At 46.1% G+C, this 26,370-nt stretch overlaps 1 protein-coding gene across 4 annotated transcripts in view; it reads right to left on the bottom strand.

Annotated features, from left to right (window-relative positions):
• TSPAN12 (tetraspanin 12) overlaps window positions 1–26,370 on the bottom strand; it is a 119,403-nt gene that overhangs the window by 82,436 nt on the left and 10,597 nt on the right. For 2 of the 4 annotated variants that reach the window (XM_029617108.1, XM_029617109.1), the window contains 3 exons: window positions 22,475–22,598; window positions 5,928–6,010; window positions 5,402–5,537 (listed from right to left, as the gene is read on the bottom strand). In XM_029617108.1, coding sequence (XP_029472968.1) covers window positions 5,402–5,537; window positions 5,928–6,010; window positions 22,475–22,540 — 285 coding nt within the window. In that variant the 5' untranslated portion in view covers window positions 22,541–22,598. Of the gene's footprint in view, window positions 1–5,401; window positions 5,538–5,927; window positions 6,011–22,474; window positions 22,712–24,770; window positions 25,577–26,370 lie in introns of those variants that run through there. The other 2 variants (XM_029617107.1, XM_029617106.1) reach the window with 2 other exon arrangements.

Genomic DNA, 26,370 nt, shown 5'->3' with positions numbered 1-26,370 from the left:
GTGTACTTTAGAGTGGAGGGGAATGGGAGGATTTTGTACTATACTGAGGGGTATAGATTGGGGTGGGGAGGTGTAATTTCAGATGGTGGTGGGGTGGGGGGTGGAAGATTCAGCGGATGGAGGAAGACCGCGGCAGAGAATGGACTGTTGATTGCGGCCTTGCGATGCCAGTGCGTGCGCTGGTATGGTGGGAGACGGCTGACCTGGATGATGGCGCCGAGGGAGAACAGCCAGGCTTCGCTGCACACGCTGCTTGCTATCATATAACAGAGACGGGTGCTATCTACAGATTCTATGCAACGGTCGGGGCAGTTGAGGGTGGGGTGGAGAGAGGGATGGAGAAGAGTCTTATGGGGTGGGGGAGAGCATGGATGAGGCTAATTGAAAGGTCCGGGCAGTGGGCCCCGGGAAGATCCCGGCTCAACCGGACCAGTTGGTGGTGGAGGAGGTAGAGTCACAGTTTGCGGCACTGGCGGAAGGTGGGATAGAGGAGATGGGATTGAATGTTTCCCCCCTGTCTGGCAGCTGAAGCAGTGTTTTTGTGGACCTGCTGCACTGGGAGGTGGGTCGGGGGTTCTTGTTATGTTCCGGTTGGGAGCGTCAGAGGTATTCCAAAAAATGGAGGTTGCATACAGGGCTGTTGCAAGGGTATTGGGCGCCCTAGGCGAAACCTACAGTCAGCCCCTCCCCCATCACACAATTAAAAATTAGGTATTTATAATAATAGATTTTACATAAACAAGAACATTTAACTACAGTCTTCTGAGGTAAAAATATCACTTATAAAGATGTATATTATATTTACATGCAGAGCTGTAAAACCCTGGCATTAGGTCTATTGTACTTTGTGTTGGGTATGGATTTAGCTCGCAGAAAACCACAAGTAAACTGAATTACAATTTCAATACAGTAAATCTCCCAAATCAAAACTCCAATAACTGCCAGCACTCAAAAGACAAAACAACCTTAATTATGAAAAGGCAAAACTGCAATTATTACACCAGGCCCTAAAATACCAATACACCTATTAGGAAAACAGAAAAAGCCAGGCTGCTATAGATCCCTACACATAACCTGCACACAAGCAGAATACGTCAATTCAGTCACACATGCAGAGTACAAACAGACCCTCACAAAAATGCAGAGTAAAGTATTAATAAAAACGTGTAGAGAAAAACTGAACTGTTAACTGCAACAGGCCAGACTATTATACAGTGCAACAGTGGAAAAACAGAAATAATACAATTCCTCAGAAAACATCAAACAATAAAATCAGGAAATATAAATCAATAGAAGTAAAACCATACTAATGAATAGAATATTTCAAAACAGCTAACAAATAGAACAACAAAAATTTTCCGAAGACCAATAAAATATTTCAAACACCATCCAATACTTTAAATTTTAAAAGGATAAAAAATCCCCGGCTGTTCCTAACTGGGATCTTTTGATTGTTGTGGATTAGCAGGGGAGAGGTGAGAGGTTGGTCCTCACAATCATTCTCTCCCATATATACACACATGTTCAATCATAGAACATGCTCTCACACACACACACATACTCTCACATAGTATGTGAGATGCACACAGACATGCTCTTTCATGCTCAGACACACACACACGGTCTCACAGATACATACACACATGCTGTCACTGACAGACATGCTCTCTCAGATACCCACAGACATGCTCTCACCGATATACTCACGGATACATAGACATGCTCACACACACACATGCTCTCACATATATACACAGAAAGGCTTTTTTCATGCTCACACACATGCTCTCACATATATACACAGAAAGGCTTTTTCATGCTCACACACACACATACTCTCACATATATGCACAGAAAGGCTTTTTCATGCTCACACACACGCTCTCACATATACACGCTCTGACATGCTCAGACACACATGGTCCCAGCACACATGCTGTTACTGACACACAGACATGCTCTTTCACACAGACATGCTGTCACAGTCACAGATACATACATCCTCGCAGACACACAACATGCTCTCAATCATTCACTTCACCCCTCCCCCTCCCCAGTAGAAGTACAAGTCCAGCAGCAGCCTCCTCTCTCAGTATCCTCTTTCTTGAGGTCGCGGGCGCTGATGTCGCTGTGTTTCCTGCGAGGGGAGGGGCCTCCTGCGCTTGGGCCAATGTTGCCTCTTCCTGCGACAGGCCGGGGGATGCGCTGATCTTTTTTCCTGCGTGGCCTCTTCTTCCCGCCCCTGCAGACCCACCACTTCCTCTTCTGGGCTGCAGGGTCGGGAAGAAGGGGAAGTCATGCCATCACCGCCCCCAGACCGGTGGCGCCCTAGGCGGTTGCTGATCCCTCCACCAGCCCTGGCCGCATGGCGCAGCGTGGGGGCCCCAAGTGAATTAGGTTGTGGTCAGTAGGCCTAGCAAGAGGTTAAACATCATAATTCTGAATGTAGGAGGCCCAGATACACTTGTCAGAAGGAAAAGAAATTTTATTTTATACATCTTTTTAGTAGAAAATCCCAAAATTTACCACAGCCAGTTCTCAACAGAGGGCAGATACCAACAATGAATAGTCTGAGTCCAAGTTATTTCTGGTGCTTCGCGTTGTATTACAATGACTACGTTTCTTCATATTTTATTTTATCCCCCCTCCCTCCCCTTGTTTTCCCCCCACATCCATTCATTCCACGCAATCAAACAAACACTCTCATCCCATCGTCATCACGCCAGGACACCTCCCGTATAATTATTTCCATGATATTGCCAAAAAAAAAAAAAGTGTCCCTCAACCAAATTTTGTTACCCTTTCCCTCAACTGAAAATACCTCATGTGAGAAGCCAGCCGCTTAGGCTGCTGCACTTCTCTCTTACGGTGGCACAGCCCCATTTGGGCAGTATGGAACCTTATCCATGAGTGAAACGAGGGAATTTCCTCACTCTTCCAATCAAGCAACGCCGCTTTTCTGGCCAGCAGCAATGCAACTGATGAAAAAAAGGTTTCCCCTCCCCCCCTCGTGGCAATCTGACCGCCTGCTCCGTGAGATGAAAATAAATCAGCATCCCCGACCAAGCTACCGAACAGCCCCCATTATACGATCTAACAGGCCGATACAGTACAGTGGAGCTATGGTGGAGTGCACTGTTAACCGGCATTTGGACGCGCGTTTTCGACGTGCTAGCTTTACCCCTTATTCAGTCGAAAAAGTGCGTCCAACCCCCCCCCTCCCCCGAGACTAATAGCACCCGCAACATGCAAATGCATGTTGATGGCCCTATTAGGTATTCCCGCGCGATTCAGTAAGTAAAATGTGCAGCCAAGCCGCATATTTTACTTTCAGAAATTAGCGCCTACCCAAAGGTAGGCGATTAATTTCTGCCGGCACCGGGGAAGTGCACGGACAAGCAGTAAAAACTGCTTTTCTGTGCACCCTCCGACTTAATATCATGGCGATATTAAGTCGGAGGTCCCAAAAGTTAAAAAAAAGTAAAAAAAAAAGTAAAAAGCAGCCCGCGGCTCGCAAACTGGACGCTCAATTTTGCCGGCATCCGGTTTCCGAATCCGTGGCTGTCAGTGGGCTCGAGAACCGATGCCGGCAAAATTGAGCGTCGGCTGTCAAACCCGCTGACAGCCGCCGCTCCTGTCGAAAAAGAGGTGCTAGGGCCGTGCTAGTGTCCCTAGCGCCTCCTCTCCCGCGAACTTTACTGTATCGGCCCGTAAGTAAACACAAACCTTCCTCCAATATGCTTGCGTTTTATGGCAGCCTGCAAACGTACGGCATAAGCTCCCCTTACGCACATTACATTTCCCACACAAATCTGAATCCCATAGGCGCATTTCTGTCCCAGTACCCCAGTGATATAAACCCGACGTAACGGTTTCAGCTGAACTTCCCTCGTTGACCTACCAAGGAAAGTGCAAACTAGGAGCCCTTTTCCTCCACACCTAGGTCGTCATTCCACTGCTTTGCCAATTTAAGAACCCGCGGCTCTGGCAAGCCGGTTTTCACATGAGTTACCCCTATCGCTATCTTCCTGAATTTAGGGACAGAGGACAAGAAGTTTTAATTTCCTGAAAAGTCTGGGGGGCAATGGTTGTGCTCTGGCGGGAAACGCGCGTCAGACCCAGAGCATAAAAAACTGGTGCGGGAAGGTGACAGGGCAGGAGTTTCCCTCTGTGTATAATACGATGAGCGGAGGCATCTGTATTTTAATTCATAAAGCCTGCCCGACGACGGTTACAAAAGGTAGGTTTGTAGCCCCGGAACGGGCCGCACATGGACAACACTTTGTTCTGGTTTACGTATAAGGTCCAAATGCAGGACAGAGGAAGTTCTACAGGACGCTAGCGCAAAAGCTGGAGGGATTTTCCTGTGCTCCCTTTCTTACGAGGGGGGAATGTCCAGATCCTGCCGTGGGTGGCTCTTCCTCGGCAGGCAGGGCTAGGGAGCGGGGCTGCGCACTCTGATCGACCACCCCCCCCCCGGGATGGGTTGACTTTTGGAGAAGGCCACACCCCTCCAGTCGGGGGCTTCGCGTTTTTCTCCCACAGGGACGGCTCTTACAGTCGCACAGACTTTTTCTCGGGTTCCCCAGAACGGAGTGGAAAGGCGGGCCCCCCCTCACTTAGTCCAGCCACTCCTGCAGCCGTCCTCAGCTGGGAGCCGACGCACGTTTCTAAAAGGTGTTCAGGGGGCGAGCTGAGCGATGGGCGTCTTAGTACCCGAAGTACGCGGCCTAAACCACAGGTGGGGATTTCAGAATGCAAGCCCAGGGCACTGGCAGCCAGCTCCGCCCCCTGCAGGCGCCCCTTTGGCAGTTTTCAGGCCCTATTTTACCCGGGTAACTCCTTAGATACCCGGGTAAAATCATTGGAAAATATGTCTTCCAGATGCTTAAGGCTATCAGAAATGTTTCACCGGTCTGCTTCATTCTGCACACTTTTCTACTGGAGCCACTTCTCCATTTTTTTTTTTTTTAATTTTACAAGGAAATGAATGTGCGAGAATCATGAAGAGAGAACCCAGACAGGGCAGCTTTTCAATGCAGCTGTCACCTTCCTTTGCGTTCATTCACAGTTTTGAAAAGGGCACTGCATTATAGTATAGCCACTTTTTTTTTTGTGTGTGTGTGTGAGGCAGATTTTTTAAAAACAAAACAATTTGCAGCCAGGCCCAGATTTGGGTAGAGGCAACACAGGCCCGAGGCGCCCAAATTTTGAAGGTACCATATATCCGGGCCACGGAGACGGCTGCTTCTGCTTGCTGTCGGGCAGTGTGCTGGCACAGCGTGAAAGAGGCGCCACGGTGGCGCTCTCTGCCTCTGCACACCAAAACCTTAAAAATCTGGCCCAGTTTACAGCCAGTTCTGAAACTCTGAAAAAATCATGCTCTCTCTGCAGGACGTACCCAGGCCAGAAGTAAGAGGCTGCTTCTCATGGTGCCGCAGTAGCCCAGCATCCCCACGATGACGAGGAAACAGCAGACGGCGATCATCACCGGATGGACCACGGGAAAGTAGGCGAGTACGATGGCCTCTTCCACCCTGGAAGAAGAGGCAGGAACATGACTCCCAACCCATGAAAGGAAACACAACCAGGCAGCCTAAACTAGTCTCACAGCTCCCTCCGTTTCTGGTTAAGCGTAGGGAGAACGCGGGGTCGGTTCTTTGCTTTACCTTATTTTGTAGGGGTTATTTTCCCTTTACTCTTTTCTCCCTGAAGCCACCTCCCCCTCCCCCCCCCAGACAGGATTCTCCTGCTAAGCCATTTCTATACTTCTGGCCCTGTAAGACCGGCCCCGTTGCTGCTGTGGGGGCCGATTGCCATCAGGAAATCTTGGCAAGCCGTGAACTAACGGTTCTTTCCATGCCGGGCTGCAAGCCCCCAAGCGCCGGTGAAGCGGAGAGCGGAGAGAGAGGGGAGGCCCTACGTACCTCGTTTCTGCAGTCAGAGTGAGGACATTGCTTATGTAATCTCTCATCCAAGCCGAGACCCCCAGGATGCACAGGGACATCAACTGAAAAACAGAAAAAAAAAAAAAACAGCAAACCGGCGTCACTCGGCAATTACATCACAGCAGCAAACACGGGCAATACTTCGCTTTGAGCACAGGCATGATCCAGCAACAGCGTTAGCCAAGCTACCCAAAATATCAACGTGCCTGTTTCCTGGCTTGGTTGCTCAGAGTAATCCGGATCATCTTTATAGTACTATTGGATATACACAATGGTGATAAGGCCCCGTCACAAACAACTTAGAATCTGCAGGCATACTTAAGGTAACAGAAACACAGAAACGACAGCAGAAAAGGACCACATGGTCCATCCAGTCTGTCCAGCAAGCTTCTGGTAGTATCTGCGGCGCCGTGCGGGTCACTCCCATGTAGTCAGTCAGTTTTGCTTGACCTGCTTTGCTTATGGAGATAGTGACCTGCCCAAGGTCACATAAAATGATTTTCAGTGGAAAAAGTGAGATGGCAACCAACTCTGCTTTCCTCCAGCTCATTGCTCTAACTACTAGGCCATCCTCTTTGGGTCTTGTGTCTAGATTTCCTTTTATTCTCCCCTGTCTTTGCATTATTTGGAACAGAAGGTGGTGTGCACCTATTATAAGAACTCTTCAGTCTGTCGCCCTTCAACTGCCCAGGCCATCTTCATGGTACGTAGTGCCCGCTGCAAGGGGATTTTTTTATAAAGGTGGGCACAGCAGTGCCCCAGTGTACAGAGATAAACATGGGGCAAGAGGCAGAGCAGATGGAGCTTCCAAAAGCTTTATAAAAAAACAACTAATCTCCTCTCAGGACCGAAATACAAATCAAAACACAAAAAAAAGGGACAGCTTAATGAGTCGATTTGCTGGGACTGCCAAGCAAATAATCTAAAATACCTATTCTTTAGCACTGTTGCTGCAGTGTGCCTTTCCTCTCGTTCTTTTTGTGGCCCCCAAATGGCCACTTCAGAAAAATAATTATTTTTTATTTTATCAACGATCCGTCCCACTGAGAGCAGCAGGCAGTGGCCAACTTACCCCCCTCAGGCTGCATTTCAGACAGCAACAGCCCCACACAGAAGACCCTGCTCTCGTCAGCCGTTATCAGCATTTGCCCACGCTAATGAAGATGAGCCTGGGGCACCAGCCACGCAGCAGTATGAGGGGGGGAAAAAACGTGCGTACACCTACCTAGGAGAAAAGTCTCTCGTTCAGAGGCATAACCAGGCACGGATCTTCACTGCCCAAAGCAAAAGTGCCTCGGCAGTCCAGCACCATCCAAAGATTCGGGACAGGCAGCTCCCCCACCACCACCACCAAATCCACTGCTCTCCCCATCACCCCCGCCAGCAAGAATCCATCAGCTTACACCTACTTATCTGATTTCTTTATTTCCTTGTACTATAATTTTTCTTTCCAGGTTCGGTGAGAAGACGTCTACCCCAAGACGCCTTCAAGTGATGAAGAGTCAACCAAAAGGGCCGCAAGCCCCTGGGAAATTACCCCGATATGCAAGCCGACAGAAGCGAAGGATTTTACTGCCAATGAATAATCAAAGCCTTTTCCCCAGTCCCCAGCAATCAGTCGCTTTTGCTAACCGTGCACCGAAGGGGAAACCTTCAAAACAGCTCGCCCAGGTGCAAAGCCCGCAGGTGCTCGGTGCACATTTTTTCAAAGGGAAAATCTGGGTGTAACTTTCCCTCTTGAAACTCGCCCCTGGTTACGACCGGCACACGGACTTCGCACCTGCGTTTTCCATTGGCCCAATCCAGCAGGTGTGCGATGGGCGCACGCTATTTCTTAATCTTGCCGGAAACAGGCCTGGGGGAACGCCTCTCCCCTTAACCCGGCTCCATGTGCACACGTGGAGGAAACCCCCCCCCCCCCCCGGGTACTTTTAATCACCACCAGCCCCTTTACCCAGTTAAACGCACTTTGATAAGTGCCCTCTAAAAGACTTGACGAGTCAAGCTGTGCATGCTGTAGCAGCAAAAGACAGCCTGGACCCTGTTTGTGTAAACAAGAAAATAATCCTAGAAGAGTTTAAAAAAATTCCTCCAGAGTTTACTCGCCAGGGAAGAAACGCATTTGCCATGAAAATCCTCCTTCAACCCTCCCCCTGCCCCCCAAAATATTCTGTCTCGCCTCTCTTACTGCAAACTCCTCCATCCTTCCCAGCAGCCTTCTCACTCTCCCCCTTTTCTCTCCACTATCCTCTCTCCTCCTCTTCCCACCTATGCAACTGTGTCTCACTCACCTCCTCCATTCCCTGCCCCCCCCCCCCCCCGCGGTCCTGCTACTGCTGCTGCCGCCTCCCAGACTATCTGGGCTCAGACTGCTCCTCTGGGCCTCAATCAGGCCTAAGACAAGTCGCCTGCTCTTGTTTCTGACCAGCCCTGTTTACGAACCACCAAAATCCAGTCTATATACCTGTATCGAGAGAAAGAGATTAGATACAGATACGCAAATGTCCTATAATTTACCCACATCTATCTGTGTACATATGGCAGCCAGGTCACAATAGAGAAGTTTGCCACAGGACCATACATAGCTTTCTAGCTGACGATATCATCTCCCTGTGCCCTCACGCCACCCTTTTTCTCTCTGATGACTAAAAAACTGACTTTGTTAAAGGGCTACTGGTACAAGCCATATCAGATTTCCAGCAGACGGCCCTGGGTCAGTAGCTGTGCATCCTTTCACTTTGGTTCCCGTATCTTGTCAAGTTTCAGTCTCTCATGACATCATGTGCTTCTTCTTTATATTATTCTTGTACTTATACAGTTTTACTCTGCTTTAACTTCTTTCTAAATTCCATTTTTTCTGTCCGATTAACGTTTGGAGATGCATGCGCATAGAGTTGGTGGCACGAAAATATCCCCGCGTCCCGCGAGAAGGCCACTGACAACCACCTCAACAAATCACCTTCAAGGTCATCTCGCTAACTCCCAGTATCGCTCAACATCTTTTCCGCAACAGCCAGATGCATTTAAGGACCTCTGAGAGAGCAGAGGACTGTATGAATATTTTTGTATAGTTCAGGTTACAGGTGCATCACAGAATACAAAAGATTTGCTCTGACAATATTTGAAGCAACACTCACTGAACTGTTTCTGTGCTAAATATTTTACTGTCTGACGGTTTAAATAATTTCAGACAGTTGCAGGGGGGAGGGGGAGATTGGTACGTATTTCCTTGTTTAAAAAAAGAAGGCACATTGAATCAGCACAAGCTTGAATTTTGGTAATGACAGGGCCCCGACTGTTAAAATAGCTGAGGCCTTGACAGTGGGCAGTAACTGCACCCAGTTTCAAGCTTGTGCTAATTCAGCCCTTCTGTATACGTTTTATTTAATAGTTTTATACCCGCTCAGTCACCAACTCTTGGCAGTTTACAACAAAGCATACATAAATATATCTAAAACAATAAAACAAACATGAAAGATAATAAGGCGTATCATACATATGTCTAAAAGTAAAACATATAAGGCAAAGAAAACAAAATGAACAGAGAGAAATGAATAAATGTGCATTACACTTTTCTCTTACAAGAAAAGAAGAACCCTCAAAGTAAATCTTGACCAGAGGGTTCATTTGTAGGGGAACGTCCCGGAAGGCAGTTCCAGCACTTCTTTTCAGGTTTAAGAGAAAGGAGGTGGAGCATCAGGGTTGTTCTGCTGAGCCCCTCTCCTTCAGGCAGCCTGCAGGGAAGAGGAGGAGAGAGGATACGACTGGGACAGACAGAGCACAGGACAGCCACTCTACTCCCTAATCCAGACCCTTCCCTTCTGTTCCCCCCGCCCCTCCTCTTCTACAGGGAACAGGAGGGGAAGGGGGTGATGCTGCAGAGCAAAAAAAAGACATAAAAAGAGAATGAATTAGCACAAGTCTGAAACTTATGTGCAATAGTGCCCGGTTGTCAAGGCTTCAGTGCTGGCCTTGAAACACACCACAGCTAACAGGTTTCTTCTGCTAATTCAACCATGGGCGTAACATCCATAGTGCACAACGGTGCACAGGCACCACCAGCTTGGGAAACTATCGCATCTTCTCTGGCTGTCCTCACAGAACAATAAGCGCGGCCACCCACCACTGCTGTTTCCCTCCGCGTTGCATGAGTCTGCTGGACACGTTCTGCGCTTGCGCATGCATGCATCTCTAAGCTGCATATGTGCGCTGGTGCACAGCTTTTCTTGGGGCAAGCACAGCCCTCCCCCCCTCCTCCCCCAGTGCAGAAAGCCTGGCGGGGCTATGGTAGAGACCATCCCACCACGGCCCGAAGTGAAGAAGAGGCCGGGTGTGTAACACTGTGTGAGAACTTGTGTGTCTGTGTGAGAGGCTGCATTGTATCTGTGTTTAGAGATTGTATGTGAGTACTGTGTGTCTGAGAGAACGTGTCTGTGAAAGCCTGTGTGTCACACACGCTCTTACACACATAGTAATAATGTGTGTGTGAGAGAGAGGGAGTGTGTGTGAAAACATTGGTGTGTGTATATGAGAGGGAGTGTCTGAAAGAATGAATGTGTTAGTATATGTGTGTGTGTGTGAGTGAGGGAGAGAAAGAAGATATAGTTTGTGTGGCACTACCCTTTCTAATGCTTGATAATCTCAGGGCAACCGGAAATCAAAAGATCCCAGGTAGAGAGAGCAGGAGAATTTTTAATCCTTAGTCGTTTTAATTATTGGGTGTAATTTGATATTTCTATTATTTTTAAATATAAATATATATATATATATATAATATTAGAACATTTTTCAATTATTGGATGTTTTATTCATCAGAGGTTTTGAAATATTTTATTGGTGTTTGGGAAATAGAACAAATTTATGCAAGTTTTTTTTCTAATTATTGGATGTTAGTCACCTGTTTGGACATTTATTCTTTTTATTAGCATGGTTTTAATATTATGTTTTATATCTCTGATTTTATTGTTTGATGTTTTGAGAGGAATGATGAGGTTTCTATTTTTTCATTGCTGCACTGTATAACAGTTGTGCTTGTGGTTTCCAGTTCAGTTTTTGTTGGCACATTTCTACTCTGTATTAAGTGAAGGTCTGTCTGTATTTTAAAGATCCAGTTCTTGTGTAACTTTAATTCTTGCTGTGAAAACGACGGCACTTACCCAATGGCTTTTACGGCATTGTTGCTACCTCTTCCTCATTTCTATTTTAGTATAAATGTGTTTTTATTGAATTTTTAAGAAAGTCCACATAGAAATAATACAAACATTTCTGCTTTCTTCCATACAACGGATATTATCAACAGTTTTATAAAGAATGGAACGACGTTGTTTCCCTGCCCTATATCTCCCCCATCCCTTCCCCTTATTAATATCAGAAATTGGGTGAATAAGTTTACTCATGAAAACCTAGAGGTCGATATTCAAAATCCGTTCAGATGGATAATTGAAAAGCGAGCCATCTAAATAGCCAGCCAGCTATATTTAAAGCCATATGCAGCTAATGCTGGTCACGCCGTAAAGCTGTCCTAAAAGCTGGCCAGATATACTTATCCAGCTAACTTTATGATAGAGATATTCAGGGTTGCGGCAGCACCGCAGAATACCCCCGTTAATTTAGCCAGATAGCTATATCCGTCTACCTTACCCCTAGATTCATCATTCTGCTATATTTATTTATATTTATAGCAGAATGATGAGTCTTGAAAAAAGGGGCGAGGGGGGGAGATAGTGGGCAGCCGGCCGCACCACACACTATCGCCCCCATAGCGCCACGGGAAAAGGTGTAGTTATTTCCCGCGGTGCTGCCGGCGATAATGTGAAAAATATTATCGCCCGCAGCGCTGCCGGGAGATAACTCCGCCCAAACCCCGCCCACACTCCTCCCCTTCCTCTAATTTTAATAATACCGCCGCAACACCGGCACATCGCAAAATAACGAATGAGCCTGTAAACTTGCCACTCCACGGCTGAACATCGACCTATTCATTTCTATTTTAAAACAGAAGTTTGTTCTTTTATTAATTTCACTTGCATACAGAAAGCGGTTGTGAATGTTCTTGCAGAAAATGTTTTTTCATTCACTCATTTTAATGTAACTGCTGTTAGAAGATAAGGTGATTATTTTAAGGGATCAGCTAATGTTCCCTCTAAGGACTGAGTTGCTGTGAGCATAAATTTCTTAGGCTTTTTTTTTTGCATCAAAGAAAGTGGTGCTCACAGGGTAATGTAGGAGGGTGGACTGTGTGCTAGGGCACACGGCGGCAGCAAATATTCTGGTGCACCACCAACTCCGGCCCCTGAATTCAACCAATTTTTGTTCTGTTACCCAAGATTTAATTTCTGGCTGACCAACCAAGGATGGCATTCTGCCAGCTTTTTTTTTTTCCCAGGACACAAGGAGACAGATCAGAGCTGGCAGTATAAGTCAGCCCTGGCTCACTCACGGAAACGGAGCAGAACTGGTGGTATAAATCAGGCCCAGCTCCCTGCAGAAGTGGGGCAGAGTGGTGGTGGCAGGATTATTTCTGGTCTCCCAAGTCCCAGAGAAAGCAGATTAGAGAGAGTGTTGGAGCTGCATACCAAGAGATGAGAGCGGCCTTGATTTGTGTGCAGTTTCCTGGCACCAGAGGCGTGCGGTGACATTAATAGCAGGGTATTCAGTCTTACTCCCCCCCCCCCACCCCCCACTACATGCACCGCCCAATCTGCCCACCTTCCTTCCCTGGTCTACAGTAATCTCACTCCCTCTCCCCTAGAGCAGGAGCTTCTCAACCTTTTTTATATCAGGGCACACTTTAAAGTTTGCTTGATCCTCGTGGCGCAGTGATATAGTTGCCATGGAGAAGGTACAGAGAAGGGAGACCAAAATGATAAAGGGAATGGAACAGCTCCCCTATGAGGAAAGACTAAAGAGGTTAGGACTTTTCAGCTTGGAGAAGAGACGGCTGAGGGGGGGGATATGATAGAGGTGTTTAAGATCATGAGAGGTCTAGAATGGGTTAATGTTTATCAGTTTATTTATTCTTTCGGATAATAGAAGGACTAGGGGGCACTCCATGAAGTTAGCATGGGGCACATTTAAAACTAATCGGAGAAAGTTCTTTTTTACTCAACGCACAATTAAACTCTGGAATTTGTTGCCAGGGGATGTGGTTAGTGCAATTAGTATAGCTGTGTTTAAAAAAGGATTGGATAAGTTCTTGGAGGAGAAGTCCATTCCCTGCTATTAATTAAGTTGACTTAAAAAATAGCCACTGCTATTACTAGCAACGGTAACATGGAATAGACTTACGGCCGGATTTTAAAAGGGTTACGCGCATGTTATGCACGTAACCTTTTTAAAAGCCCCCTGCTCGCGCCGAGCCTATTTTGCATAGGCTCGGCGGCACGCGCAAGCCCCAGGACACGCGTAAGTCCCAGCGCGATTTTCGGGGCATATCGGGGGCATGACGCCGGCCCGGGGGCATGGTCAAGGCCTCCGGACCAGCCCCCAGGTCTGGTGATGGCGCGCCAGCAGCCCGCTGGCGGGCGCAAAGTTACATCTGCCTCCGGCCGGCGTAACTTTGCCAACAAAGGTAGGGGAAGGGTTAGATAGGGCCGGGGAGTGACTTAGGTAGGGGAAGGGAGGGGAAAGTGCGGGGGGGGGGTAGAAGGAAAGTTCCCTCCGAGGCCGCTCCGATTTTGGAACGGCCTCGGAGGGAACGGGCAGTGCGCGCAGGGCTCGGCACACGCAAGTTGCACAAATGTGCACCCCCTTGCGCACACCGACCCTAGATTTTATAAGATACACGCGGCTACACGTGTATCTTATAAAATCCGGCGTACATTTAGAAAATCTACCCCTTAGTTTTTGGGTACTTGCCAAGTTCTTATGGCCTGGATTGGCCACTGTTGGATACAGGATGCTGGGCTTGTGGACCCTTGGTCTGACCCAGTATGGCATGTTCTTATGTTCTTAACCAAATTTTACAGTATCACAGATATTCATACCCGCTGGTCACGTGACTATGAAAATGCACTTTTAACTAAAAACTGAACAGCACAACCCCCCCCCCCCCCAAGGGCCATCTCAAAGAGCACTCTCTTTCTCTGTAAACCCAACCCCCCCCCTCAAGATCCAATCCCAATCTCTTTCTCCTCAACGCCCAGTGTTCCCTTTAAGGATTGGCTTGCTGTGTGCAAACATTTTTTTATTACTTTACCCTGTGAGGCAAAAAGCCTATCACTTTTATGCTCACAGCAACCCAGTCGTTAGAGGGAACATTGGCTGAGTCCATCCCTTGCTTAAAATAATCCCCTAATATCTACTAACAGCATTGAAAATAAAATGTGTATGAAAAAATATTTTCAGCAACAACATTCAAAACTGCTTTCTGCCTGCCGGTGAAATTAATAAAGAGCAAAGTTTGTTAAAATGGAAATGATGAAGGGGGTGACCATAATGTCGTAAAAGCCAGTGATAAGTGCCATCATTTTCACAGCAAGAATTAACGTTACACAAGAGAGACCATCACTAAAATAAAAGAGAAAGGCCATAAAGTATAAATAGAAATGTGCCAACAAAAACTGAACTGAAACCCACAAGCCCAAGTGTACTATGCAGGATAACAAGGGAAAAACAGAAACATCATCATTCCTCACAAAACAATAATAGCAAGACATAAAACATTCTGAATATTAAAATCATACTAAAAAAAGAAATAAATGTAAAAAAACAGCCAACAAACATCCAATAATTTTAAAAAACTTGTTATATATTTCTCAAAAAAAACAATAAAATATTTCAAAAACAGCAGAAATATCAACCACCACTCAATAATTAAAATAAAAAGGAGTTTAAAAACTCCTGCTCACCATACCTGGAATCTTCTGATTTACAGCCATCCTGAGATTGTCATGAATTGAGGGAGGGAAGGCCACACAAACTTTACCTTCTCTCTCTCACACACACACAAAACACCAAATTCATAGAAATGACGGCAGAAGAAGACCAAACGGCCCATCCAGTCTGCCCAGCAAGCTTTCGCACTTTTTTTTCTCTCACATACTTATCTGTTTCTGTTGGCTCTTAGTAACCTTTTTTTATTCTATTTCCCTTCCACCCCCGCCATTAATGTAGAGAGCAGTGTTGGAACTGCATCTAAGTGAAATAGCTTAATTTAGTTAGGGATATTAACCACCGCAATAAGCAAGCTGCACCCATGCTTATCTGTTTATTCAGACTGTGTAATTCAGTCCTTGTTGATTGTTGCCTAAATATAGATCCACCTTTCTTCATTCCCCCCTGCCATTGAAGCAGAGAGCCATGCTGGCTATGCATTGAAAGTGACGTATCAGTACTGCTCCCCCGCCGTTGAAGCAGAGGGCCATGCTGGATATGTGTAAATTGTCAAAATTTCCTCCCCTGCCGTTGAAGCAGAGAGCTATGCTGGATTTGCATTGAAAGTGAAGTATCTGGTATTTTTTGGTTTGGGGTAGTAACTGCCGTAACAAGCAAGCTACTCCCCTGCTTTTATGTGGTTGCAAATCCTTTTTTCCCACATTTCCTCTTGCCATTGAAGCATAGAGCAATGTTGGAGTCGCATTATTGAATAAGGATATTCATCTCCAGGTTGTAGCCATCATTCCCTCAAGCCACCCCCATGCCTCTTCTCTTCATTCACATCCTCTAGACTTTATGGATCCACAGTATTTATCCCACGCCCCTTTGAAATCCTTCACAGTTTTGGTCTTCACCACTTCCTCCGGAAGGGCATTCCAGGCATCCACCACCCTCTCGTGAAGAAATACTTCCTGACATTGGTTCTGAGTCTTCCTCCCTGGAGTTTTAAATCATGACCCTGGTTCTGCTGATTTTTTTGCAACGGAAAAGGTTTGTCGTTGTCTTTGGATCATTAAAACCTTTCAAGTATCTGAAAGTCTGTATCATATCACCCCTACTCCTCCTTTCCTCCAGGGTGTACATATTTAGATTCTTCAATCTCTCCTCATAAGTCATTCGATGAAGACCCTCCACCTTTTTGGTCGCCCTTCTCTGGACCGCCTCCATCCTGTCTCTGTCCCTTCGGAGATACAGTCTCCAAAACTGAACACAGTACTCCAGGTGAGGCCTCACCAAGGACCTGTACAAGGGGATAATCACTTCCCTTTTCTTACTCGATATTCCTCTCTCTATGCAGCCCAGCATTCTTCTGGCTTTAGCTATCGCCTTGTCACATTGTTTTGCCGACTTCAGATCATTAGACACTATCACCCCAAGGTCTCTCTCCTGCCCCGTGCATATCAGCCTTTCTCCCCCCATCGAATACAGTTCTTCCGGATTTCCACACCCCATATGCATGACTCTGCACTTCTTGGCATTGAATCTCAGCTGCCATATCTTTGACCACTCTTCCAGTTTCCTTAAATCCCGTCTCATTCTCTCCACTCCTTCCGGCATGTCCACTCTGTTGCAGATCTTAGTGTCATCTGCAAAAAGACAAACCTTACCTTCTATCGCGTCCGCAATGTCGCTCACAAGATATTGAACAGGACCGGTCCCAACACCGACCCCTGCGGCACTCCGCTCAACACCGCTCTCTCTTCAGAGTAAGTTCCATTTACCATCACACATTGTCTTCTGTCCGTCAACCAGTTTGCAATCCAGGTCACCACCTTGGCACTCACTCCTAAGCTTCTTATTTTATTCACCAGTCTCCAGTGCGGAACCGTATCAAAAGCTTTGCTGAAATCCAAGTAGATGACATCGAGCGCTCTTCCTTGATCCAATTCCTTGGTTACCCAGTCAAAAAATTCTATCAGATTTGTCTGACAGGATCTTCCCCTGGTGAATCCATGCTGCCTCTGGTCCAGCAATTCTTCCGACTGTAGATATCTCACTATTCCTTCTTTTAACAGCGACTCCATTACTTTTCCCACCACTGAGGTGAGGCTAACCGGTCTGTAATTACCAGTCTCTTCTCTGTTTCCACTCTTGTGAAGCGGGATCACCACCGCTCTTCTCCAATCACTCGGTACCACTCCCGTTTCTAGGGATCTATTGAACAGGTCACACAGCGGACCCACCAGCACATCTCTGAGCTCCCTCAGTATCCTGGGATGAACCTCATCAGGCCCCATGGCTTTGTCCATTTTCAATTTCCTCAGCTCTTCCCATACATTCTCTACTGTAAATGGAGTTACATCTACTCCATTCCCCTCTAGTTTGTTAACTAGCAACGGTCCTTCTCCAGGGTCTTCTTTAGTGAACACAGAACTCCCACATATTCCCTCTCTCATATGCATGTCTATGCTCTCATACACACAGGCTCTCTTTCTCTCACAGACCCATTATATGTATGTGTGTGTGTGTGTGTGTGTGTGTGTGTGTGTGTGTGTGTGTGTGTGTGTGTGTGTGCGTGCCTGTAAGAGCCTGTATGTGACACAGTGCTTTCATATGCATCCAGGCTCACTTGGGCACACAAACATAGGATCTCACACAGACACACACACAAGCAGGCCCCTCCCCCTCACAGATCACACCTGGCCCCAGCCTCAGTACCTCCAACTTCGCTTCCTTTCCCCCATCTGCTCCACAGTTCCACTTCCTTTTTGTCTACAAATTAAAGGGCCGATACAGTAAAAGTTGCGGGAGAGCCGACGAGCACAGGCCACTGTCCTGGGCGCGCGATTCAGTATCGGCCCATATGCAAATTAGGGACCGCGGTAAAAGGAGGCGCTAGGGACACTAGCACGGCCCTAGCACCTCCTTTTTGACAGAAGTGGTGGCTGTCAGTGGGTTTGACAGCCGACGCTCAATTTTACCGGCATCGGTTCTCGAACCCACTGACAGCCATGGGTTTGGAAAACAGACGCTGGCAAAATTGAGCGTCCGTCTTCCAACCCGCGGGCAGATTTTTAATTTTTTTTTTATTTTTGGGGCCTCCGACTTTCCCAGTGCCAGCTGAAATTAACTCCTGCCTTTGGGTAGGTGTTAATTTCTGAGAGTAAAATGTGCGGCTTCGCTGCACATTTTACTTTCTGTATTGCGCGGGAATGACTAATAGGCCCATCAACATGCATTTGCATGTTGCGGGCGCTATTAGTTTCGGGAGGGTTGGCCGCGCGTTTTCCACGTGCTATTACCCCTTACTGTATAAGGGGTAAAAATAGCGCGTCGAATACGCGCGGCCAAACGGGGGCTAACAGGGCGCTCAGCCTGAGCGCGCTTTACTGCATCGGCCCGTAAGTCCTGTTTAGCACTTCCTGGCTGGATGGCCAATTAATATTTCTAAAGCTCTGATGCTTTTTCCAAGTCCTGGTACAATGGGATCTTCAAGGAAGACTTTCAGTATGGGAAGAGCACTGGACTTTCAATCTGATACAAGTTACCCATCTTACAAAATATAACTTGTTAATACTTCACCCATACTGACCCCCATAAAACTATTCTATCACCAATATAGCCGCAAAACATTAATACTGGGACCAGATGGCCCATCCAGTCTGCCCAGCAAGCCTCTTATGGTAGTATCTGCCATTCTGTGCAGGTTACCCCCAAGTGTGGTAACTGCCACTCCATGCAGGATACCCCCATGTTTCTCGCAAGGCTCTGTGCGGTTTCCCCCAAGCCTTATGATAAGAATAGTAAATAATATTTACAATCAAAACCAAGCAACTGTCAAACCCATAACAAATTACTGCTAGCAACATGTTCATTGGGTGAGAAGCGTTCTTGATCATTCAGACAGTGCTGCTTGATGTTCCTTGCTTTGGGACTTGGCCGTAGAAGCCGTCCTGAGCTTTTTCCCTTACATCTGCGTATTCAGTACCCCAGACTGTAAAAGTCAGGACCCATGTTGGTTGCTGTCTGTATCCAGTTCCCGTTTTTCCCCCTCACCGTCTAAGCGGGAAGCTATGTTGCAGTTGCTTCAAAAGCATCAAGGCCTTTGACTGAGGGTGGTAATCCCCATGCCTTCCGTTAAGGGTAGTAACTGCCGCTCCGTGCAGGTTACCCCCATGCACTTTCTTCTTCATTTCTGTCCTCTAGCCTTTAGGGATCCACAGTGTTTATTCCTTGCCCCTTTGAATTTGTTGACTGTTTTCCTCTTCACCACCTCCTCCGGAAGGGCATTCCAGGCATCCACCACCCTCTCTGTGAAGAAATATTTCCTGACATTGGTTGTGAGTGGTCCCCCCTGGAGTTTCATTTCATGACGGAAAAGGTTCAGAGTTTGTGCATCTTTAAAGTTTTTTGGGTATCTGAAGGTGTGTATCCCCTGCACCTCCTCTCTTTCAGGCTATACATATTTAGATCCTTCAGCCTCTCCTCATAGGTTTTCTGATACAGACCCTAACCATTTTGGTCACCCTTCACTGGACCACCTCCATCCTGTCTGTCCTTTTTGAGATATGGTCTACAGAACCAAACACAATACTCCAGGTGAGGCCTCACCAAGGACCTGTACAAGGGCATAATCACTTCCTTTTTCCTGCTGGTTATTCCTCTCTCTATGCAGCCCAGCATTCTTCTGGCTTTAGCTATTGCCTTGTCACACTGATTTTCCATCTTCCGATCACCAGACACTATCACCCCAAGGTCTCTCTCTTGCTCCGTGCACAACAGCCCTCCCCCTCCCCACCCCCAAATTATATACAGCTCTTTCGCATTATCACATCCCAGATGCATGACTCTGCACTTCTTAGCATTGAATCCCAGCTGCCAAGTCTTCAACCACTCTTCAAGCTTTCCTTCAGGTATGTCCACTCTGTTGCAGATCTTAGTATCACCCGCAAATAGACAAATATTACCTTCTATCCCTTCCGCAATGTCACTCACAAAGATATTGCACAGAACCGGCCCTAAAACCCCGATCCCTGTGGCACTCCACTTAACACGGCTATCTCTTCAGAGTGGGTTCCATTTTCCATTACACGCTGGGTCCTATCCGTCAACCAGTTTGTAATCTACCACCTTGGTGCTCGCTCCCAAGCTCCTCATTTTATTCACAAGCCTCCTATGTGGGACTGTATCAAAAGCGTTGCTGAAATCCAAGTAGATTAAAGCAAGCACTCTTCCTTGATCCAAATCTCTAGTCACCCAATCAAAAATATCGATCAGACATGTCTAATAGGACATTCTCCTGGTGAACTCATGCTGCCTTGGATCCAGCAAGCCACCTAATTAATTGTAGTAGATTAAAAAAAAAAAAAAGAAACTCTGTCCTTTAGTCAGACAAATGTGATACAGGACTAGACAGTAGAGTAAACTCCTCTATCAAAAGTATAGTGCCTGTTTCTAAGCTCACATCTGGCTCTCTTCCATTGTACCACTAAATTATTCAACCCACGTTCCTGCCAATACACACGGGATTATCACAAGGCTTGGCAGAAAATGCACTGTTTATCAACAATTAACTGTGGAGAAAAAAAGTGAAAGAATAAAGAAATTCCTGTAAATTTACTATACTATCAACTTTTGGAAATCAAGATGGTCAATTAGCAAGATTAATATTCTTTAGCAAATTAAAACATAAGCAAGATATCAGCAGTTTGAACCTTGGTGGAAAAGAAAATCCTTCATATGAAAATGAATTCAGCTTGGTTATGAGACGTGCAAAAAGGTTTCTTCATATTTGATTTTCTCAGTTTTGGGGGGTTTTTTGTTGGTTTTTTGTTTTTTTTTAGATTTGATTACTAAACTGTTCCAAATCCAAGGCGAGTTATATTTCAGGTACAGCAGGTATTTTCCAGAGGGTTTACAATCTAAGCAGCCTAGTTACCAAAGGTTTTCTCCCATTTTGTGTCTACGGGAAAAATGCTTAGTAAATATTTATTTTATTTATTTAGGCATTTTATATACCGTCATTCCAAAAGAAGATCCCAACGGTTTCCAAAAGCAACATTCACATTACAGGTCCACACAACATTAAACATGCAAAATTCACATTAGAATTCAACACAACATAAAAAAAAAAACACGTTAGCTAGATTGTTAAATAGTAATTCATGATTAAGTAGTTCCTTTTAGGTAACCTTCATGAGGTTGTCAGTAAGTTATCTTAATATTCTTTAAGTCTCTTAGTAATTGTCGATCGTTCACCAAACCTGTCTGTGTAGTTTTCTACAAGTTGTAGGTTTATATTAGAGCATACGCTTTTTTGAAGAGCCATGTTTTCAGTTCACGACTGAAGCTCTTTCTTTCTGTAATGAGTCATAACGACTCGGATAGGGAGTTCCATAATTTGGGGCCCACTATAGAGAACATTCGAGCTCTTATTTGCGTTAGATGGGTGTTCCATGGTGTAGGGACTGTTACAGTCCTTTGTTTTGTGATCTAAGTGTTCGTTGTGGTGTGTGAGGTTGGAGAGTCACGCCTAACAAGCAGGAGTTGCTATTACTGATTGCGTTGAAGGTAAGTGTCAGTCCTTTACCGTGTATTCTTGCTTGCACTGGCAGCCTGTGTAGATCTATCAGTGAAGGGGTTGACGTTTGGGCCTGAAGCCATGGAGGGTGGCATGACTTAGCCAGCCCCACGAGGAGCATGGGTGGGGAGAGGCAGGATTTGAGCCTTGGCTTCCCCAGGTCTCAGCCTGCTTTTCTAACTACTAGGTTATTCCTCTAGGTTGCATTTCCTTGCATTTCGGTTGCTCTGAATGTCTCGTTTGTTAAGCTTTAAAGCATACTGTTGTTTAACTGAATAGAGATACATTGGCAATCACCAAATCGGGGACAGGTTGAAGGTGCCTGACCTTGACGGTTTCATGTAGTCACTCAATCATACATTCAAAAAAAACTTAGATAGGGGCGAGGTGCATGGATAAGATATACATCAAAATAATTTCAGGAATATAAAGAACAATAAATGCAGAACAGAGGACATGCATATATTTATGTTCTGCTTTTTGAGACTTCAAAGCAAATTACATTCAGGTAGTGAAAGTATTTCCCTGTCCCCAGAGGACTGACAATCTAAATTTGTATCTGAGGCAACTGAGAGTGAAGTAACTTGCCCAAGGTCACAAGCAGCCGCAGCGGGATTTCAACCCTGGTTTCTAGCCCACTGTTCTAACTACTCTCGGAGAGGGAGGTAGATGGTAAAAAAAAACAAAACACTACAGATGCCAGTGGGTAACATGAATTGTACAAAACATTATAGGTGCTTGTCTCTCCACTGTGATCATTACTGGATCTCTCTCAGCATGCGTAAATCATAAGGAACATCTGTTTCAAACAAGCTTCAATGCACCCGGAACAGATTGTTCAATGTGTTAATCAAAAACCTTTTCTGGGGCTGGGTGATTAAATAACCCTGCGTGCAGGTCTCTAGAAGCACACTTGGGCATGCCCTACAACTTTTGCTTGGACGTAACCTGCTTAGCACGACTGGTTTGTCATAAGCGGGCTATAAATGTGATTAAATAAATAAAATAGACGTGTTATTTTACAACGACCAGTCTGCAGACTATTTATCACCCTTGCGCTGCGAAAGAAACCGCACATGGTACAGAAGACGGTCGACGAGAGGGTTTCAGGGAAGACACTTTGACTCACCCAGAAGAGCAGGTTGAGGGCGTAGAGCAAACAGCGCAGGCATTTCACCGAATCCTCCCTGGCCATTGTGAGCCAACCATAAAAGACACCCCCATCCTTTCAGCTCATCCTCCCCATGGGGCTGCTGAAAAACACAAGGGCCGCAGGAGGTAAGGCGGGCAGCAGAGGGACCTGACCCATCTGGATAATAATAGGCAGACGGGACCTCACACAATGAACAACAGATCACCGAACCTTCTGGAGAAAAGCAAAAGAAAGAAACAGAAGGCATAAAAAAAAGCAAGGGAGGAATAGAGCAGCAGAGCAGAGACCTGCCCTTTGGAGCATTTCGCTCAGGTTAATGCATCGTTCCTCCTTTGCAGGGGTCCCGGCATAACCAAACGTGCTCAACAGACAGACAGAATATCCCAAAAGAAGGGAAGGGAGCAGATGCTGAGGAGTACAATCTTACCCAATGGACTGCAACATAAACACCCAATGTTTTTAAAAAGCGTACTTGCCAGCCAGTCTTTATAGTTAAAATAAATAAATACAACTTTTGTGTTATTCCTCTTTCCCTTCTAATGTCTTTCCTACCTTCCAGCCTCACTCCCATGTCCTCCCTTCTTTTGGAGCCCAGCAGTGGCTAATGGGCCACCAGAGGCCACCACCGCTCCTTTCAGCCCCGTAGCCACTGCTTCTCCCTGCTCCAACCCCAAGCCCAGGTCACCACTGCTCCCCACAGCGTCATGAGCCATTGCTGTTCCTCGCTGCCCCAGCCCTGGGCCATCACTGCTCCAGCCCCGGTCACAAGCCACTGTTGCACCTTGTAGCCCTGGGCACAAGCCACCACTGCTTCAAGCCAGCTCCGGCCTCAAGCCACCATTGCTTTTCCTGGCCCCAGCCTGGCCTCCACTGCTGCTCCTGTCCCTGGCTGCAGCTGCTCTTCCTGACCCTGGACAGCCCAGCAGCCTCCACTGCTCCTACCTGCCCTGAGCAGCTGCTCCTCCCAATCCCAGCTCTTTGGCTCAACAGCAGACACCAGGCACCATATTTTAGGTGCCCTAGTATCCAGGTTTATCCAGTCCTGCTAAAAAACAAACAAAAAACCACCCAGCAATCCAACATAAACATACATGTGCAGGCCCAACATAAACACACGTATGTATAAATAAACCCTCAACATATTCACACATACTCAACTATATACACTTTCACACACACAAATACACATACATGCACAGACCCACACATGAACAACAGAGCAGCATTAGCAGCTGCAACCAGTCACTAACAATGAAGCAGCATTAGCAAGTCCGCAGCAGTCACTTACTTTGAAGCAACACTAGCATGATCCTGGCTGTCACTTACTGTGCTATTGGCATTAGCAGGTCCCTAGTCACTTACAGAAGAGCGTTACTTGCAGGGTCTCAGCATCTGCATTCAGCAGAGCAGTAGGATTCCTAGCTGCCACACTTAACAGTAGTGTGACAGGAAATCCCCAGCAGTCACTCAGTTAATTAGCAAGTCCCCAGCAGTCATTTACAGCAGAGCAGTATTTGCACTGTCCCAGCATTACATGTCTCCAGCAGTCACTTACAGCAGAGCAGCGTTACCATGTCTCCAGCAGTCACAGTAAATTGACATTAGTGGTCACCAGCAGTCATTTACAGTAAATATTTATTTATAGTATTTATATACCGTCGTTCCAAAGTCAATTGCAACGGTTTACAAAATAAAGATAAATAACAGGTACATAAAATTCATATAATATCAAATATAAAAGAACAGACAAAACAGGAATAAAATATAGCTAAAAACTATAATAAATTAAAAGAAAAAAAGAAGTAAAAGAAAATACCTCGCTCGTAATCTAAAATCCGAAAAAAAAAAACCATCCTGCAGGCCAGATAAAATAAGAAAAACTGCCTTAGCTAGCCACTGCTCTCATAAGCTAGTTTAAAAGGCCAGGTCTTCAGTCCCTTTTTTAAAAATAGAAAAGTCTCTTTGAAGCCTTAATTCCACCGGCATAGAAATCCACAATTTAGGACCAGCCACTGAAATAGATCTCTCTCTTACCTCATGTGCAGTGGGAACTGAAGGAACTATGAAAAGGCCTTTATTTACCGATCTTAAGTTCTGCTGAGGAGTATGTACATGAATGATTGAATTTAGTCACTCAGCCGTTTCATTATATATCGATTTATGTAATAAACATAATACTTTAAAATCTAGCCTGTATTTTATTTGTAGCCAGTGTAGAGCAATCAATGTAGGAGTGTACGGACTTTAGCAGGGTCCCCCAGCAGTCACTTACAGCAGAGCAGCATTTAACAGGTCCTCAGCCGTCAGGTTCTGAAGAGTAGCATTAGCAGGATCCCCAGCGGTCACAGTAACTGGCAGTGGCGAGTCCCCGGCAGTCGCGTACAGCAAAGCGGCATTAACAGGTTCCCCAGCCGTCACTTCCAGGAGGGTGACTTTAGCTAGTCCCCCAGCAGTCACTTTCGGTGGAAAGGCAATAGTTCACCGGCCTTGGACAGCGCCGAAAGCATTCGGAGTCCTGTGGCGAGACGTAAAGGGGCACATTTCCTCCCTGACTTTCTCCCTAGATCAGCTGCTGTCTTCAGGAACTGGGATCGCCAAACGCCGGCACCGGCAAGTCACTTTTTCAAAAGATTAAAAGCAATCTCCTAACATAAGCTCCAAAACAAAAAACTACAACAACAACAACAAAAAGTCCCGTCAAGTTTGCAAACTGCCCATGTGCGTCAGAAATGTGCAGTGCAGGGCAGGTCTGTGGAAGAGCCGCAGCCCTGCCGCGCTCCGCTCCGCTCCTCTCCAGTGCAGCGCCTCGCAGCCCGGGAGGGAGGTGCCGCGGCCGCACTGTGCTACAGGAGCCCGGAAGGTACACGTGCAGTCTCCCAGTTTCAGCAAGCACTTTGCGTTTTGTGGTTGCGTAAACATCCAGCCGGATCAGCACAGCTCCTTCCTGCCGAAGGAAGTGGAAGCGGTCAGCGCATGTGTGCACGTCGTTCCTCCCTAGGTGAACGCTGCATGTATCGGATATAGAGCTAGCTACGGAGGAGGGCTGCAATTACAGAAGGGGGTGGGAACCTTTGCAGGCATGGAGCAAGCTTTTGGGATACGTTTCTATTTATTTTGTACTGACAAGGATTTCATTAAGACACGAAAGTTCAGAACTTGTTCCTTTTTTTTTTTTAGACAACTGAGCTAAACTTCTGCTCCTATGTTCCATTTAAGTAATGCTTTCATAAGCCTTTTTTTTATTATTAGTGCAGTGTTTTCTTGTCGAAGTTGTGGAAGCCCCATTATCAATCTAACTGGGAACACGATTGTGTTAAAGAAATGAAGAGAGAGAATGGCACTTTTACGGCATACCGTGTGGGTTAATTTTTATATTAATATCTGTACTAATGAATACCTGTACTCCTACTACTTGTGCTCTCCCTTGTGCCTCATGCCCTATGTTTCTCTCCCTTCCAATACAGAACATGTTGCATTTCCAGGTATCTCATGATAAAACTATGAAAGTATGATGATAGACAGACGCCATTAAATTAAATGTATGCAGGTACAATTAATCTCTACCCCAAAAAGTTTAATAGTCTCTGGGGCCGATACAATAAGACACGCGCCTAATGAGCGCCCCTTTTTCCTAATGCGTGCGCAGGCACATCCCCTGGGCGCCGGATGTTAAGATTTAAATGAGAAGCAGCGTTAAAAAGGGCACGCTAAAGGAAAATTGAGCTTCTGTAGCACTCAATAGTGTATTATATCAGATGCACAATTGCAGCCGGTGCTCAATACCAGTGACCGTTTTAATCCCCTTTCTTTTTTTGCTATAATTCACTTGAGTAACCTCTACAAAATAATATGTGCCCCTTGCTATGAACATT

The sequence above is a fragment of the Rhinatrema bivittatum genome, chromosome 9, assembly GCF_901001135.1.
Source record: "Rhinatrema bivittatum chromosome 9, aRhiBiv1.1, whole genome shotgun sequence".
In the NCBI taxonomy this organism is placed as follows: Eukaryota; Metazoa; Chordata; class Amphibia; order Gymnophiona; family Rhinatrematidae; genus Rhinatrema; species Rhinatrema bivittatum.
Note: the sequence above shows the minus strand (reverse complement) of the source record. Positions and strands in the feature narration are given on the sequence as shown.